This window comes from Ursus arctos, unplaced genomic scaffold (assembly GCF_023065955.2).
Source record: "Ursus arctos isolate Adak ecotype North America unplaced genomic scaffold, UrsArc2.0 scaffold_17, whole genome shotgun sequence".
In the NCBI taxonomy this organism is placed as follows: domain Eukaryota; kingdom Metazoa; phylum Chordata; class Mammalia; order Carnivora; family Ursidae; genus Ursus; species Ursus arctos.
This window is the reverse complement of record NW_026622841.1, coordinates 27,863,027-27,879,337: the sequence shown is the minus strand read 5'-3', so window position 1 is coordinate 27,879,337 and position 16,311 is coordinate 27,863,027. Positions and strand designations below refer to the sequence as shown.

Here is a 16,311-nt window from a genome sequence, read left to right as displayed (position 1 = left end):
GATCCTATCCTTGTTACCTCCCAGCTGAAGGACCCCTGGCAAGTTATTTAACCTCTTTGAGCCTCAGTAACCTAATCAGGAAAATAGGGATAAAGATGCTTACCCTGACGACTTCACAGGGGTTGGGAGGATTAAATAATACCAGCTAATTTCTGTAATTGAACTCTGAGAGGATTTCCATGCTGGCTCCTAGAAACTGGTGCGTGCGATTATTGTCGCCATAGCCCAGAGATTAAAACCCTCTGGTGTGACCAGAAATGCCTACAGGGGCCCTTGTGTTCTAAGACAGTTGGGGAATGCTTGTTTTCTGCTCTTGAGTTGACTCATAAGGAAAATGTGTGTATATATATTTGAAATCAGTTGAATTATTAGGTGCCTTGTATACGCCATGTGTATCTAAGACTCAGAGTCTCAGGTAATATCCAGTTTGGGCTCACAGACGTACTGGGGCTCAGGAAACGCTCTTCGCTAGAAATGAGAAGAACAAAAGGAAAAAGACATGGAGGTGCACAGAGTCAGGGCCAGGGCCAGAGAGAATGAGGGGGGGTCCCCCATGGGGAGTTCTAGCCATTCAGCAGTGACATTCAGGACAGAATGTTTAGTCTCTCTTAAGAAAAGCACTCCTTAGCAGGATTGCCTCTGTCCTAGCAAACCTAGTACATTGTCTAGAAGCAGGAAAGTTCTTCACAGTCCATTTGCTCCCCGCCTCCCCTGGATTGCTCCTCTTTCTCTTTCCCGTGATTCCTGGCTTGCCCTGTCCAGCAACGTGCATGCACCGTGCACCTGGCAGCGTTCTCCAGTGACCCCCGTTTTACACAACACTTGCTGACCTCTGCTCCCATCAGACTGGTTTCCTCGCTCACCTTGGGCCCTCTGGACATGCGTCCGCCTCCGCACCTGGGCTCGCTCTGTGTTGCTGCCTCCTCTCTGGAAGCTGTCCCGAGGGGTCCCTTTTAGCCAGAGCAGTTACCTCTTAGGACATCAGACCGGCTCTCAGCTCTGCACCCTGGTCTCCAGAGCACTTCAAGTCTCAAGCACTTGCCTGGCAACCGGCTCACGCTCGCTGTTTGTTGTCACGACCGCCCTCGGGGCTGTGAGTCCTTAAAGAAAGGGACCAGGTTGTCCCCACGAAGCCCTGCCCCTCCTGAGTGATTTCTGTGGCGTGAGTGAATCACAGCATTTACGCAGAGATAGAATATTAGAAGTAAATGTTGTTTAAGGTGGACCGGAGCCCTGCGTCGGGAAGTCACACAGTGTGCGCCTCTTAAATAGAGTGAATAAGAACCACTTACGGTAATGGCTTTTTATACTTTTGGCTGTTTTTCGGGGGCAATCACCCACTCCGTCTCTCCCTCCAAGCCTAAGAGGTAATGATGTTTTAGCACATGTACATCCTAACACTCACCGATTCACTCATTCATTCGATCACCAACTGTTTATGAAGTGCCTATGAGAGCCTCATCGCCACACTAGCTCACCCAGCTCTTGACTTTCTCTGAAAATTCCAGTTGCATTTTTTTGTCCACCACACTCATTCTGGCACTTAACCATGCAGTCTTCTTTGTTGCTTTAGTCCAAGTGCTTCCCTGCTCCTCGGTGACGGAGTGAGCCTGGCGGCAATGGGAAGGAAGCTGGAGCAGAGAAATGCCCTTGGTGGCAGCGGGGACAGGTTCGGGGCAAAGCTCCTGAGAGGCAGGCTGTAGGCCGGGCTGGCCACCCATAGGCTTCTGACGGCAGACAGGCTGAGCTGCCTTTCTATGCCCTAGCTTGGGGCGTCCTGAAGGAAGAGTTTGATTGCTACGGAAGAAGGGGACCATTCCGAAATTCTGTGATCGTGTAGCTAAAACCATCCCAGGGATTTTGAAGCTTTTTTTTTTTTTTCCCCTAAAGCTCAGAGCTCCTGAGACCCATTTAATGGCACCCCAACAATCATCCATACCAATCCCACTGTGGCGTTGTGCACGTTGCTAAGTGTTTACTGTGGTGGATGAGTTCTAGAAATGGAAATCGGGTCAGCGCGAGCTCCCCAGTTAGAACCAGAGAGCCAGACTTGGGGGACGGGGATGGGGATGGGGAGAGAGAGATGGTAAGCTAAGTGCGAAGAAATACCATAAAGAATATGACAGAGAATAGTGTGGAAGGAAGAAAAGGATTGATTCTCTACATCTTTTTTGAATACTGGCCCCCTTTGGTGAGATAACTGCACTGAGACAAGGGAGATAGTGCAGACGGCTTAGAAAATCTGGAGTGTATTCCCTATCTGGGCTTTGCTACTGCCTCCTGCTCCAAGTGGACATCTGGAATCTCTGTTTCCTCGGACCTCCTGGGTCTGGGGGGCTGGGCGTTATTGTTTTGTGTGGATTCTGTTGGGCATGAAGGCTGGGGCCATGCCTGTGCTCCTGGGTGTCCTCTCCACCCCCACGGCTGCGTCTGCCCTGCCCTGGCCTGTGTTCAGTAACGGCTAGTGAGTTGGTTTCTGTGCATTTTGAGGTCAAAGGGAGTGATCCCCAGTTTGTCCCAAGCCAGAAGCCTCTGTGGTTTGGGTTGGGGTGGGGTCAGGAATGCCGGGGTTTGATCTGGGGCCCTGTGACAGCTCCACAGGAACTCTTACTGAGGAGCACGCTGGTTGGATATTTAGGAGGAGGGAAGTTCTGCAAGCTACTGAGATATGGCAGTTACTTTTACGCTAAGACTTATTTGGGATAGGAAAAAAAAAAAAAAGCAAGCAACACTATTAGCCTAACTTGGTAAAAAGCAATTTCTTCACTCTTCCTTCTATCTGCCAAAGAGTTGCAGTTCTGTCAGTGGAAAGAAGCTGCTTGAGTTTGAACTTGGGGCTGGAGAGACAGGGGGACTGGAGATGCTGAATTTGCTGGATCCAACGGAGTAGCCCGAGAACGCTCATCAGAAGCAGTTGGGACACCATTGTTGTGCTTGCAGCAGAATAATGAAATCTGGGTGGCAAGTCCCTTGCAGTTGTTGGTGGCTCTGTGACCTATTGTTACTTGAGCAATGAGAGCTTTGATTTTTTTTTTTTTTAAGTATGGATTAATAATGGTGGCTAAAAAGAATGATTTGTTGTGAGAGCCCTGTGGGCCTTCTTTCTGCTCGTTACTTTGTACTCAAGTGCTTGCTTACAGTGAGGTTTTTGATCCACAAATACTAAAATCTCAACATTGCCACTATGCAAGCCCTTGTTCCTGATGCTCTTAGGTGGAAAAGGTCTGGTATTAGACATGACTTTTGCCCTTGGAGAGTGGACAGTATGTCGGTAGAGACATAGCTCCAATGGAAAGCTTCAGTCTGCAGCCAAACTGGGAGCATGATCTAATGGAATTGTGCTATTTGTGTGATCAGGAGCAGTCAGGGAAGGGTTCAAGGAGGATGTGGTGTTGGGTTTGATGACAGAATTGGAACAGGGGGAGGTTCTTGGTGGGTAGAATAGCTTTAGCACAGGACACAGGGGGGACAAAGTTCAAATGTGAATTTGGCATTGCCACGAGCAAGCAAATGCTAGTCATGAGCAAGCATGGCAGCTGGCGGGAGCAGGACAGCCCCAGTGACTAAAGTCCTCTGGGCTGAGACTGGGGGCAGATCACCCACGGGAGGCTCTTGCTGGTGTGAGGTCTTCTCAGTGGGAAGGACCAAACCCAGGGCCCTCTAAGTTGGACCCAATCCAGCTGTCCAGAGTTTTCATTCAGACTCATCAACTTTTAGCCCTGATTCAACAGACCTTGTTTGCTCATTGCCATTTAAACATGAGTGTGACCAGACCCTGATGGGTGCTGGGGGGATGCCAAGAGATGGAGAGGACACTGTCTCTGCCCTCAGTCTGGTAGGAGACTTTGTAAGATTATGCAAACCAGTGGAGGAGCAGCAGAGGACAGTGACCTAGAACTAACTGAACTGTGGGAGCACATGGTAGGCCAGAACCTCGGGGGGTTGGACAGATCCCAGAGAGCTTCAGGGAGTAGTGCGGTGTGGGCTGAGTCCTGAACAATGGGACATTCTTGCGTAAGTTCAGAGCCGCAGGGAAGATACTCAACTTGGTAATGTAGAGGCAGAAAGAAGACCATTTCTTTGGTTCTGTGGAATGTCAGGGGGGCAAGACAGATGAAATGGGGTCCTGTGAGAAGAAGGTCAAGGCTGCATGTTGAGATGGGAGCCATGACAGTTTTCAGAATGCAAGGGGAATTAGATGTGAGGAGCAGAAGGATGTGCCAGTCAGAGAACGTTCACACATACTACACAAGAGAGAACCCCGACATCTGACTCCCATCCACCATTGGGCTTGTCAACCAACTCTTCAGTATCGGGTTCAAAAGAAGCATCTTTAGAATAAACAATAAACTATATACAAGCATTCAGAATGGGGATCACCACTCTGGGGAACAAAAATGCTCTGATACTGGTATTCATCAACAGGAGTTTAATGTATAATTGGAAAAAGACATACACAAGTTTTCATAACAATGCTGTATTTAAATGGCAGTTTAAGATGGCGGAAGGAGAAATATAAAGGAAGGGAAATGGAGCTAATATTTGTTTAGCTCTGATAGGCCTAGCATCCCCATTGTGGCAGAAGCACAAACATGTAGGTATCAGATTATACTTTATATTCAAATGATAGTGAGCAAAGCAATTGTGGAATCAGATGGTTGAGAAGTTGAGGAACTTGAATTAGGACTGAACAGGTAGTGGCGTCAAAATTAGGGGCCCTCGAGAGAAAGACTATGGAATTTCTTATTTGTTGGATTCTTTAGTTTATCCCCTTTGCCTTTAGGTAGTCTATCATTTTATCATTTTCATCCCCAATTTACAAATGGCAGGGTGGAGGACCAGAGTTTAAGCTGACCACTAACTCTGGGTATTTGAAGACTGGTGGCGTTATGAGTCAGTGGGAAGAAAATGTCATTTGGAGTCAAAGAGCACTACCTCAGTGATTTAAGTTAATTTCTCAACTTGGTTTTCTTATCTTAAAATGGGCACATCTCAGGGTTAAATCAAATTTAAAAACTTACAGCACCCGTTATATACTAGATGCATGTTAAAATTTAGGATCATTTTCTTTGCCAAGTGGCTCTCTGTGTTCTGCTTGGGCAGGAACTATTATGATCACAGTTACTTCTTACAGGTCTACCATATTTCAGCTACTTGGGTGCTGTTCTGCATATGTTATACTGTTGGCCTTAGACAGTTCTGTGAAAAGACTAGGAGGGCAGGTGAGAGAGCCGATGCCCAGGATTCAAAGCGATGTGGTCAGTCAGATGGCAGACTGGTCTTGGAGCTCACATCTGGAGAGGCAGCCAGTGGTGCTTGGTTAAAAGGTGGCATCACTTTGTATTTTAGAGACGTTACCATGTAAAAGTAAGACTACAGGCGTTGGAATCATATAAACCCTAAATCTGATTGTGGATCTAGTAGAAATAGTGTGGGCCCTTGAGCAAATTATTAACCTCTCTGGACTATTATTTCCACATCTGTAAAATGAGGCCAGGTCTTCTGTATAGCAGGGCCACTGTTTCAATTAAACTTATAATGCCTGTTGAGATCACTGGTTGTGTTTACACCCTCACTCAGGGCAAGTGTGTGCTTTGCTTGACTCCGTGGAGGAACACAGCCAACAGGTGATATGCCAGAGGCAGAGCTTGCCCTACGAACTTGGGGATTGGCCAAGCCAGAGCTTTAGAGCTCTTTCCCCCAGGGGCCCCAAGGCTCCTGTTGTTGTGTTGTGTTATTGGTTCCCAGAGGAGGCACTATTTTTGAAGCTAGAGCTGGAATTGTTGTTTAACGTGCAATGTGCAACTTCGGGCCTCAGAAGTTTGGTTCTGCTTCTTCTCCCTATTGTGGAGATCCCTGAGCACAGGGACTGAGCCTTAGTTTTGCATTAGGCTCAGCCAGATGGAGCCATGGACCCAGCATGATCTATAAGGATGTGGAAGGTACCAGCTCAGCCTTTGGACCACTCCGGTTGTCAAGTTGAGGAGATAAGGCTTAGCACCTGAGAATGTCTGAGCTGGAGGGGGTTGCAGAGTTTACCTTATTGCACCCCTTCGTACTACAGATGAGGTTGGGGAGACCCAGGGAGAAAAAGGAACGTGCCCAAGGCCACTAACGCCAGTTGGCAGAGCAAGGAATTAAGCCTGTAATTTGTGACTAAACTCAGTCATTTTCCTCCATAAGACAAACTGGGAAGAAGAAAAAAGCAATACTCAAACAACATCAAACACTCAAGTTAGCAGGTGCAAATTAAACTATTTGTATGTGCTTCGCATTGTATAGGGAGATTGGGGAGTTTGGCCTCCAACCCCTGTCCCTCAGGCTTTACTTGGGATCTGTGAAGAGAGGCAGCGATTAGCCAAATACTAGCTTAGATGACACAGATGAGGGAGCAAATCAAATTTACCAAAAAATTTGAGCGTCCACCACGGTGATCCCGGCATGTTCTTTCATAAATATCTTATTTAATCTTCAATTACTTCTCAAAACAACCCTTGAGGTAGGATTATAACCCAATTTCCAAATGAGACTTGAACAGTGTAAACATATTTTCTACGAACAGTTACTAAGTGGGGAAGAAAGGCTAAGTAAACACGTGACATCAGATCACTTCCATTCTTCTTTTCAAGGAGAAACGTGGCTTGGACACTCACTGTCAGATCCTTACTGTGTATGCTCCTTGTGCTCTGAACTGTGTCAGAGATCCATGTGAAGCCCAGCCCCCACCCGTGTGGAGTTCCTGGTCTGGTGGGAGAGAGAAACAAGTAAATGGAACATTGTAATACAGTTTGCCAAATGCCTTGATAGCAGAATGCCCAGGGAAGTGAGAGCAAGACCATCTGTGAGTGTGAAAGAGAGAGTGAGTGTGTGTGTGTGTGTGTGTGTGTGCGCATGCACACGCATGCACATGTGTACACACAAGGCAAAAGGAATGGAAAAGGAAGGTCTAGCTGGCTTTAATGAAGGATGTGAAACTTGACCCAAATCCTGAAGGATGACTTAGAGGTGACAATGTAGAGAAAGGAGAAAGGGCAGCAGTGGAATTAGTAGGGAATCCCATGAAGTGATGCAAATCAGGGGGCTTTGGGGGTGCCGCAGCTCAGCAGACACTGTTGAGGAATGTGGGGGGTGTAGCACTCAGGGAACACTGCTTGGAAGAGGTGATCTGTGATCAGGAAGGTACCACCCAGGTACCCGGTATGAAAAGCCACAGACTTTGACCTTCATTCTTTGCTGTGGGCCACGGGTGTGTTTGTAGGGTTAGAGAGCCGAGGTGCAGAGCTACCTTTGCCCTCACTGATTGAGAGCTGGGTAAGGGTTGGGTCACTGGATCAATTTATCAATGTTTATGGAGCATTTACTTTGGGTGTTTCTGCAGCAGGAAGGATTTCAGGGACACATCACTCAGAGTCATGGGCACCTGAGTCAAATGGCTTTTGGTGGCCTCTGACATACTCTCTCATTCAGCATTTACTCAGCGAATAATCTGGAGTGTTTCTGCATGGATCAGGGGCTGCGCTAGACTCTGGGGATTCCATGATGAGCCAAACAGACATGCTTTTACCCTCAGGGGCTTTACCATCTAGTGTGGGAGGAGACAGGGTGCAGAGTTGCGACCAAGAGTGGCATGCATGTTTATAAAATATAATAAATGCCAGTGAAGAAAAGCTCTATGCTGTAAAGCACAAAATAGGGGTCCTGATCTGGTCATGAAGCCCAGGGAAGTGCCATTTGAGCTGGGCCTGAGTAATGAACACCTTAACTCAAGGGGACAGGAGGAGGTTCCGAGGCTCATGCCAAGTCCATCAAATGGGAAAGGCCACTTCTGACGCCTCACCTAAATACCTTGGTGACATAAAGAAATATGAATACTCATCCACCCCCAAAACCAAAGTCAGACTGTCAGTCTCTTAAAAGTATCTGAGAAGGGATTCTTAGAACTTTAGGCCAATGAGCCTAGGTTGAAATACATTAGCTTTTCTATCTGTAGTGAGGTGGGATTACACTCCATCCTTTTACACCATTTGCCTTCTAAGATCAGAAACTCCTAATCTCTGTCAACTAGAAAAATCAGCAGTCATCGGGTCTCCTGCATGGGCAACTTTAATAAGACAACTGGTGATGGTTTCCCTCCTACCATCGTTATACATCGTCTCAAAGTCTACAGCTTTCAGGAAACATATGGGAAAGACGGAAGGAGGGAGGTTTGGGAGGAACGGAAGCAGGACATTGCCTTCTGGGCAGAGACAGCTCCTCAAGTCCAGCTCCGAGGGAGACACAGAGAGCCCTTGTCATAGTGCCTATTGGGCATTTCAGCTCGTCAGAGTTTCAAAGAATCTGGCAGAAGAAGCGCCCAGAGTCCAGCAAAACAGTCATAGGTAGATGTCTGCTGTCAGTGGCGTTCTAGTAAATGCTTAGCGCCCTGCTCTCCAGATTTGTTTTTAAGCTGCAGTTTGTGGAGTTCGCTGATTCCTGTGGTGTAAATGCTCCTACCATAGCTGATTTTCAAGTTGCCAGCCTGACCCCATTGCCATGACACAGGATAGGCTCTCCGGAGCTCCTAGAGATTGGCTCTTGCACACCTCTGGTACTGTTCTCGAGAATCTGAGATGATGGGATCACTGATAACAGCAATAGCCCAAGACAGGAGGATTTGACTGCCTTCCAGATGGACAGGAATGTAGAGTCAAAAGCAGCCTGGTGCTTTCTCTGTAGGTCAAGGCTACTCTGTAGGATGCTCCCCTCATTGAGAGCATGAGCAAAGAGAAAGAACCAACATGAGTCCTTAGAGGGAAAAACACCCAAGGAAGGTAAAAGGACCAGTATCATGAAAATTACTACAGCTGCAGAATAAGAATTTTGGGAAGTTGCCAGATGTCTGCAGCAGGAAGAAGCACGACCCTGGTGGGCCAGGAGCACAGAGTAATAGAGAGGGAGGTGGCCGAGATGAAAAGGCATCAGAGTCAGCTGAAAGGAGGATGGACGAGGTAGAGAAAGAAGGCCAGGATATGAGCTGTGTAATAGCAGAGTGAAACATCCACGGAAAATAGATTATGTTGCTGTTATGGAAGGTAGTTTAGGGTTTGCTCTCCCACAGTGCAAAATCAAGAAATAAAAACAGTGAGAGAGAAAATGAGGGCACTGGAGGACAGAGATGGGAGCTCTAAAGTGAGGATTATGGGGAAAAACAGAAAGAAGCCTGAACCATTCCATAGAAGAAATATCTAAAGGAATGATCGAAGGGGATATTCCCGACCTAGGAAGCACCTGCCTCTGTAGAGCCAAAAGGCTCATCGTGTTGTGGGAAAAATAAAAGGAAAGAGATCCGCGCTATACTCATTTTGTCATTAATAAAATTCTAACGTAATGGAAGGAAAGTCTTTGACTATAACAGCATAAAACAAGTTGCCTACGAAGGAAACAGACCAGGCTGGCCTCCATTTTCTCTTCTGTTATTTCACATGTTAGATGACAGTCTTCAGAGTTTTGAGGGGGAGAGATCCTGGTCTGAGGGTTATACTTTTACAGGTAGAGATGGAAAACGTGCCTTATGGGACTTTGCAGAGCACAGAGCCGACTCTGGTGGGGCTGCAGGGGAAGAGCTCTGGGGGAGTGGGGAAGGTCAGGAATGAGGCAGAGGACTCTTCCCATATTTGTGATTGTTTGCCCTTAAGACTGTATGGAGTGCAAGTGTTATTTTTATTTTTATAAGGAGCATGTGATTCTATTAAAATAAGATAAAAGCCATAACCTAAGAAGGTAGATCACGAAGACATTTGTTCCCTCTTGTTGAGGAAACACTGAGGCTGAGAGAGTGCTTATGAAGGCTCCTACTTTACAGGATTAGGTCCAGAATCCACGTTTTGACTTCTGTTAAATATGCCACAGGCTCCGCCAGTTCCACCATGTTGTCTCTTTGGAAGGAGCAGTCCGGCCGACGGATGGCCTGCATGTGGGTGGTGCCCTGGGAGCAGAGCAGATGGGAGGGGTGGAGGGTGGTGCGAAGCCGTGTTGGCTTGTTCATTTCTTAATTCGGTCACCCAGCATTTCTTGAGTGTCTGGTATGTGTTGGGCACTGGGCTAGGCATGGGGATTGCAGGCAGGAATCAAATGCCACCTGCATGTATTCTTCAGAGACTCAGAATACTGCTGTGAGGGAGAAATACCTTTAAACACAGAAATAGTTCTCATTGGTCAAGGCAGGAGGTAGGGGTAAGCACATATGTTAGGCAAAGCCTAAGCCCGTCAGAATCATCTGGAAGGCTTGGGAAAAGCCAGAAGGCAGGACCCCACCCCCGGAGCTCTGATTCAGTAGGTGGAGCTCAAGAATTTGCATTTCTGCTGCCAAACTCTAGGCTTAGTAAGAGTACCCCCCACTCCCCCACCCCCGTCCCAGGTGGCTTCAGGATTGGGAAAAATTCTTGCATCACGCAAATGTGGAGGGTAGAGATGTATTCCTTGGGACTCGTTTAGGTTATGAGACACGTCTAACCAAGCAGGATTCCCTTGGTCCCGCAGAGAAATAATTCTGAAGGTCCACACTATCTAATTTGGACTGCCCCCATAGGTCTATGGCTGTGCAGGGTAAAATTAGAGTGTTGAGTCTGGAAGAGCCCTCGTTCCATTCATTGCTGAGCTAAGTATGGAGTAAGGGACTCCAAGTGGCCTGTAGCAGTCACTGTGAACGGCAGAGCCAGGAGTAGAGGGCAAGTTCCAGACTCCCCACCCCCCGCCCCGTGTTCTTTTCCAGCATCGCCACCCTCCTTCTCGCCCCTCTGTGTCTGTGGGACCTGCTGGGCAGTTAGTTCCTCAGCAAGTTTGATTACTCCTAGTCCCTGTCACCGGGACCTGCAGGCAGCCACCCAAGGGTTAACTGTAGTTGGACTGGGAGCCCGAGCCAAGTACAGAGTGTCCATTGTGCACCCGCCCCCTCCGCCCCCTCCGGAGGAGTCGCTGACTGCTGGAATGTGACAAGGCAAAAGGTTTTCACCTTGCCTTGGCTTTCCTCCTCTGTGAGTGTGCGAGTGGGTGCATGTGCTCACGCTCACGTGTCGGCAGGGGTGCGCCACAAGAGAACTCTCAGTTGTCTCCCAGACTCACCAAAAAAGTGAACTGTGAATTTGGGGTAGCAGGTACCTGCTGGGAGAAGGCAAAAGGAGAACAACAGCCTTGTGTGCTGGTGAAGTAAACAGACAGGTTAGGTTTCTTTGCTCTTCACTTTTGAAAGCTTCTTTTTATTTTTTTTTTAAGGTGAGGGGCGAATGTGGACATGGGGGGCTGGATTATAATCCTCGGCGTGGACTGTGAGTTTTGCAGCGGCGCTTGGGCGGGCAGAGCTGCAGTTGGGGTCCTTAGAACCACAGGACTTGGCATAGCTGTCAGGGGGCTAATTCATTTTCATTCAGAAAGAACTTGAAGTCCTTCAAGTGCCCAATCCTGCAGTGGGTGCTGAAGCGAATAGAAGAGTTGTACAACTGTAGTCGGTCTCAGCCTGAGACTGAATTGCAATCGAGGAAGGAAAGTAAGATTTGTGTACGGTCCAGGGTTTAAAAAATGTTGCCATGGGGAAGTGAAGGCTTGGGCATGACCTTGAAATATGGGAAGGCTTGGGATTTGTTTGTTTGTTTGCTTGTTTGTTCATTCCTTCATGCAACAAGCATTTGGAGAGGACCAACTGTATGCCAGTTGTCGCATGGGTTGGTGGAAGGGGATATACAAAAAGATTCTATAAAAATACCAAGGTGGAAGAATTCTGTGTGTGTAATGCCACTGTGGAGACTGGTTTGACTTGAGCAGGGAATGCGAGTTGGTCGCCAGTGAGCCCTAGGACTGGATTCTTAAAGTGAGACCAGTGTGCAAAGTCTGGAAGTGATGCGTTCCTGAACGTTGGGATGATTTGAAACTGCATTACTGTTTGATCTCTGGTATTTATCATGTCGTACTCAGGCTGCCCTGGTTCGGGTCCCTGTGCAGCAAGAATTGAATTTCAGCTGAGCCTTCTCATGGTCCCCCTGCCTCTACTATCAGGTTCCCTTAATTCTTCCTTTACACTACATGCTGGGATTATCTTCCTAAAACACAGTTTGGTAGTGCCCTTTCCTACCGACACCCCTTAAATGGCTTCCCGTTACCTGTAAGATAAAACCCAGCTCATTAGTATCGCAAGCAAGGGTGTTCATGATCTGGCCGTAACCTTTTATCTCCACCTTTACCTTTCACCGGTCCCTCTTTCCTACGTGTCTCCTGGCTGAACATCAACGTTCTCCTTCCTGAGCATGACCCTGCAAGCTCCTGGCCTGGGCCTCGCCTCATGCTGTCCCTTGTGTCTTCCTTCTTCCCACTCTACCTGTTGAAGCCCCTGAAGGTCAAAGCCATATTCTGTGCTCTTCTCGAAGCCTTTCTGTGTGCTTTCCCATCAATTTATCTCTACTTTGCCCAAGGGGGAACGTTTTTTTCTTTCCTTTGTTTCTCTCCTTTACTATAGGGCATGTAAATATCTGCTCTGTTCAGTTATTTTCCAGATCTCTCTTCAAGAATGTAAGCCCCCTGAGGAAAGAGATTGTATTTCCGTTGTTATCTTAGGATCTTGACTGGAAGAGCACTGCTGGATTTTCATGTTTTGTGGACCTCTTATGACTTGAGCTTTAAGTTTTGGAGCTTTAAGTTTTGGTCTTTGTACCATCAAATCGGAGGAACTCTGAAGGGAATCTTTTCTAATGGAAGATATGTCTTAATCCTACGCCCATTTCACGCTGCTGTCCCTTCCTCTAAAGTTAGAGTTCATCATCTTTTATTTCAGCACAGAACCTGCAGTAGACATTCAAAGTCCCAAATGCGTTTAGTTTAGGAACTTTTAGTGGAGAACTTGCCTCACTTTTCTCCTGACACAAGGATCACTTCATAGGATGTATCAGGGAATTAAAATGTAACCTTGAAGATTCCTGCCAGGGGAAGTAAACCAGCAGACACTACCACGAAAACACGGCTTGTTGGACGGATTTGGGGTACGAGCTGAGAAAGATCTATCGGACAATTGCTGCTTGACAAACAGGAACACATTCTAAGGGATCTGCGCATGTCTCCTCCAACAGCTCGTATGGAATTCGATGCCAAAATGAATGTTGACTTGAATACGACTTTTTAAAAATTATACGAAGTTTTGAGGAGGCAGGCAGATCAGTCTAGATGCGACAAGTAATCTTGTACGTAGAAGAAACGTCGAGTGTCATCTGGTCTCACTGCCCTCGCCTGCCCCTAAGTGGGGACTTGGTCCCTTTTGTAGCCTGGGGCACAGGTGGCTGTTCAGTCTTTGTGTGACGGATTCAGGTGAAGATGCTCTTACTCTCAGTTGGACAGCCTCTTCTCTTCTAGAAATGCTGCGTTCACCGGGTTTTCCCCTAAGAGGAAGCAGTTGTAAATGTGTCTTTCTGCAGGGCCGAGTGGTTTCCAGGAGCCGAGTACGCGCCTGGGGAGCACATGCACGTTGAAGCCCTGGCTGCCTTGCTGGGTAGCTTCCTCACAGGATGTCAGCTGAAAATGTCCTGATTCCAGACGGAGAACATACGTGCCCGGTCTCCAGGCTTCGTTTTTGGCTGTTCTGAATGTGTCTTTGCAATTGTGGTCGGGCATTTTCTGGCGGGCACATGTGCTGGTTAATACCTGATGTTGCTGGGCTCCAAGGTAGGACCCGAAGGTGTGCGGTAATGTCCTCTGCTGGGAAACCTCAGCGTTTTGAGCCATTTTAAGAAGGCTTGAGTGTGATCTCACCTGCAGCCTAGAGGTGGAAGGAGATGATGTCTTAAAGTTTTGTGTGGCCCCAGGGCTCTCAGTTTTCTATTGAGGATGAGCATTGGGCTTCCTTTGGGGCTTTGAAAATGATGAGTCTGAAATTGGGAATAATGGGACATGCGGTGAGTAAGCGTGAGGGATAGTTTAGCTGATACTGTGATGGTCTGAAGAGAACCTGACTGATGTTTCTGGTTTCCTCTGGGGGGAAGGCAGAATCAAAGATCCTGGAGGTGGGGAGAGGTGGGGAGGGGCGACCAGGAGAGCCATTCCTGACATTTCCAAAGGCCTGTGAAATGCTCCCTCTCTTTCTCTTTTTTATTGTCATGTAGACAGAATGCTGCTTCGTTTAAGGACCAGAGAGGGAATTAAAACTGTCTTGAATGGCTATTTTTATCTAAATAATTGATAATGATTAAATATCTTTTGTGTGGACAGAAACATTTTTAGGATTGTTTTGCATTAATCACAGCATCGAAGTGACTTTCCACTGAACTCTTCATGTTTTCCCCTTTCAAGCCTGCTTCTAAGCTTTGCATTTGTTTTAAGAAATAAAGATAATTTTGTGTAATTGAAATAATTTAACATGAGAAATGATAAAGAAAGAAGGGTCAGGAGGTTAGCTAAGTGTCCTTCCACCAAGATGATGGAGGGCTTCACCCTGGCAGCTCAAGGAGGGGGTTGTGTTCAGTGTGCAAACTGTTCTTCATGTGTGAGAGGGAAGTGTGCTAAAAGCCAGCCCAATGCCGTTCCCACAGACCCGCCTCAACACTTCAGACTTCCCTTTCGTCATGGTTGGTTTTGATGGTGACTCAGCTCGCAGTGGCTTCAGTATAAGAAATTTCTAGCTTATTGTTGGACTGGAGGACTGGCTTCTCTTATCTTTATTCTTGGGTCATAAAAATTAACAATTCAATGAAGGGCTGTGTGTGTGTGTGTGTGTGTGTGTGTACACGCGCGCGTTTCCCTCACTACCAGTAGAATCCAATTTGGGGATAGGCATATTCTGTTTGATTTTTTCCCTATCATTTTTTTTTTTCTGATGGCCATCGATTAGAGGGAAGGGGCTTCTGGAACTTAGGCCAAGTTCCTTTTGAGGTCATTTTCCTTCCTGCCACAACTAATTATCTCTCTGGTTCTCAGTTGCAGATCTGACCTCTTCTGAACACGTGGCCGTGTCTTCATCCCCGGGACTCTGAACCCAGCAGCTGGACCACTTTGTCCTTGGGATTTTGGGTGTCCTCTCTTCTCACCTTTCCCCTTTCCCCTCTTCCCTCCCACCTCCTGAGAACTCCTGAAGACTGTGGGATTGTCATGGAGTCCAGGGAAATCTTAAGCAGCTCCCGGCAAAGGGGAGACGAGTCGGAATTCCTGCCTGCCTCCTCGGCCAAGCCCCCAACTGCTCCTGGCTGTGCAGGAGAACCTTTGCTCTCTGCTCCAGGAACTGGGAAGGGGATCCCAGTGGGTGGAGAACGCATGGAGCCGGAGGAGGAGGATGACCTGGGCTCAGGGCGGGATGTGGATTCCAACTCAAACGCAGACAGCGAGAAATGGGTTGCAGGAGATGGCCTGGAAGAACAGGAATTTTCTATCAAGGAGGCGAACTTCACAGAGGGGAGTCTGAAGCTGAAGATTCAGACCACCAAGCGGGCTAAGAAACCCCCAAAGAATCTGGAGAACTATATATGCCCACCTGAGATCAAGATCACCATTAAGCAATCTGGCGACCAGAAGGTGTCCCGTGCTGGGAAAAATAGCAAAGCCACCAAGGAGGAGGAAAGAAGCCACTCCAAAAAGAAGGTAGGGAGCCCTGTTTCGAAGGGTTTTTTGTTTATTCATTTTTGCCATTCTCCCTCCAACTGTTAAAGGTCTGTGTGCTTATTACTTATTTATTTTGGAATTATCAATCTCTTTGGTGGAATACTTAATGCCCTCCAGGAAAAATGCCTCTGATATCTTGGTATAGTGTCTAATTTATTATTGTTTCTTCTACCCACATGAAAATCAGTAGCTACTAGAATTATAATTCTGGAGCATTCCTATTTATTGTGTAGCCAACAATTGACTGGGTCAGACCTGGCTAAGCTGTGACAAAACATTTGCATCTTTTCATATAGTTAAGAGTGGGATGTTAAACATTTTTGGTCAGTCATAACAGTCAAGAACCTATATAACCTCTTTTGGTTTCAGTTACTGCTGTAAGTCTTTCTAAATTAGGGAAGTCGCTCACTGGACTCAGGAAGCTATCTTCATAGTGATTTAGGCTGCTAGGAGGCTGAGAGATCATTGCTCTGAAAACCAATGGGGAGCCCTGGAGCTCAGGCTGGAGAAAGACAAAGGGGTGGGTGACTGACCTGAATCTTTATTTAACACAGTGTAGATTTTTTAAGATTGGGTGTTGAATGAACTTGATTGGTTGTCATTTTCTTCCTAAAAATCTAACAGGTGGCAAGCAGCTCTCTAGGTGATTGGTGGAATCATTTGGTTGGGAATGAATGGGTCCCGGTTTCATCGTATTTATATTAC

General features: G+C 47.1%; 1 protein-coding gene across 1 annotated transcript in view; it reads left to right on the top strand.

Annotated features, from left to right (window-relative positions):
- SETBP1 (SET binding protein 1) overlaps positions 1-16,311 on the top strand; it is a 363,337-nt gene that overhangs the window by 5,463 nt on the left and 341,563 nt on the right. The window contains 1 exon segment of the mRNA XM_044382971.3: positions 14,929-15,585. Within this exon segment, the coding sequence (XP_044238906.3) occupies positions 15,100-15,585 (486 nt within the window). The 5' untranslated portion in view covers positions 14,929-15,099.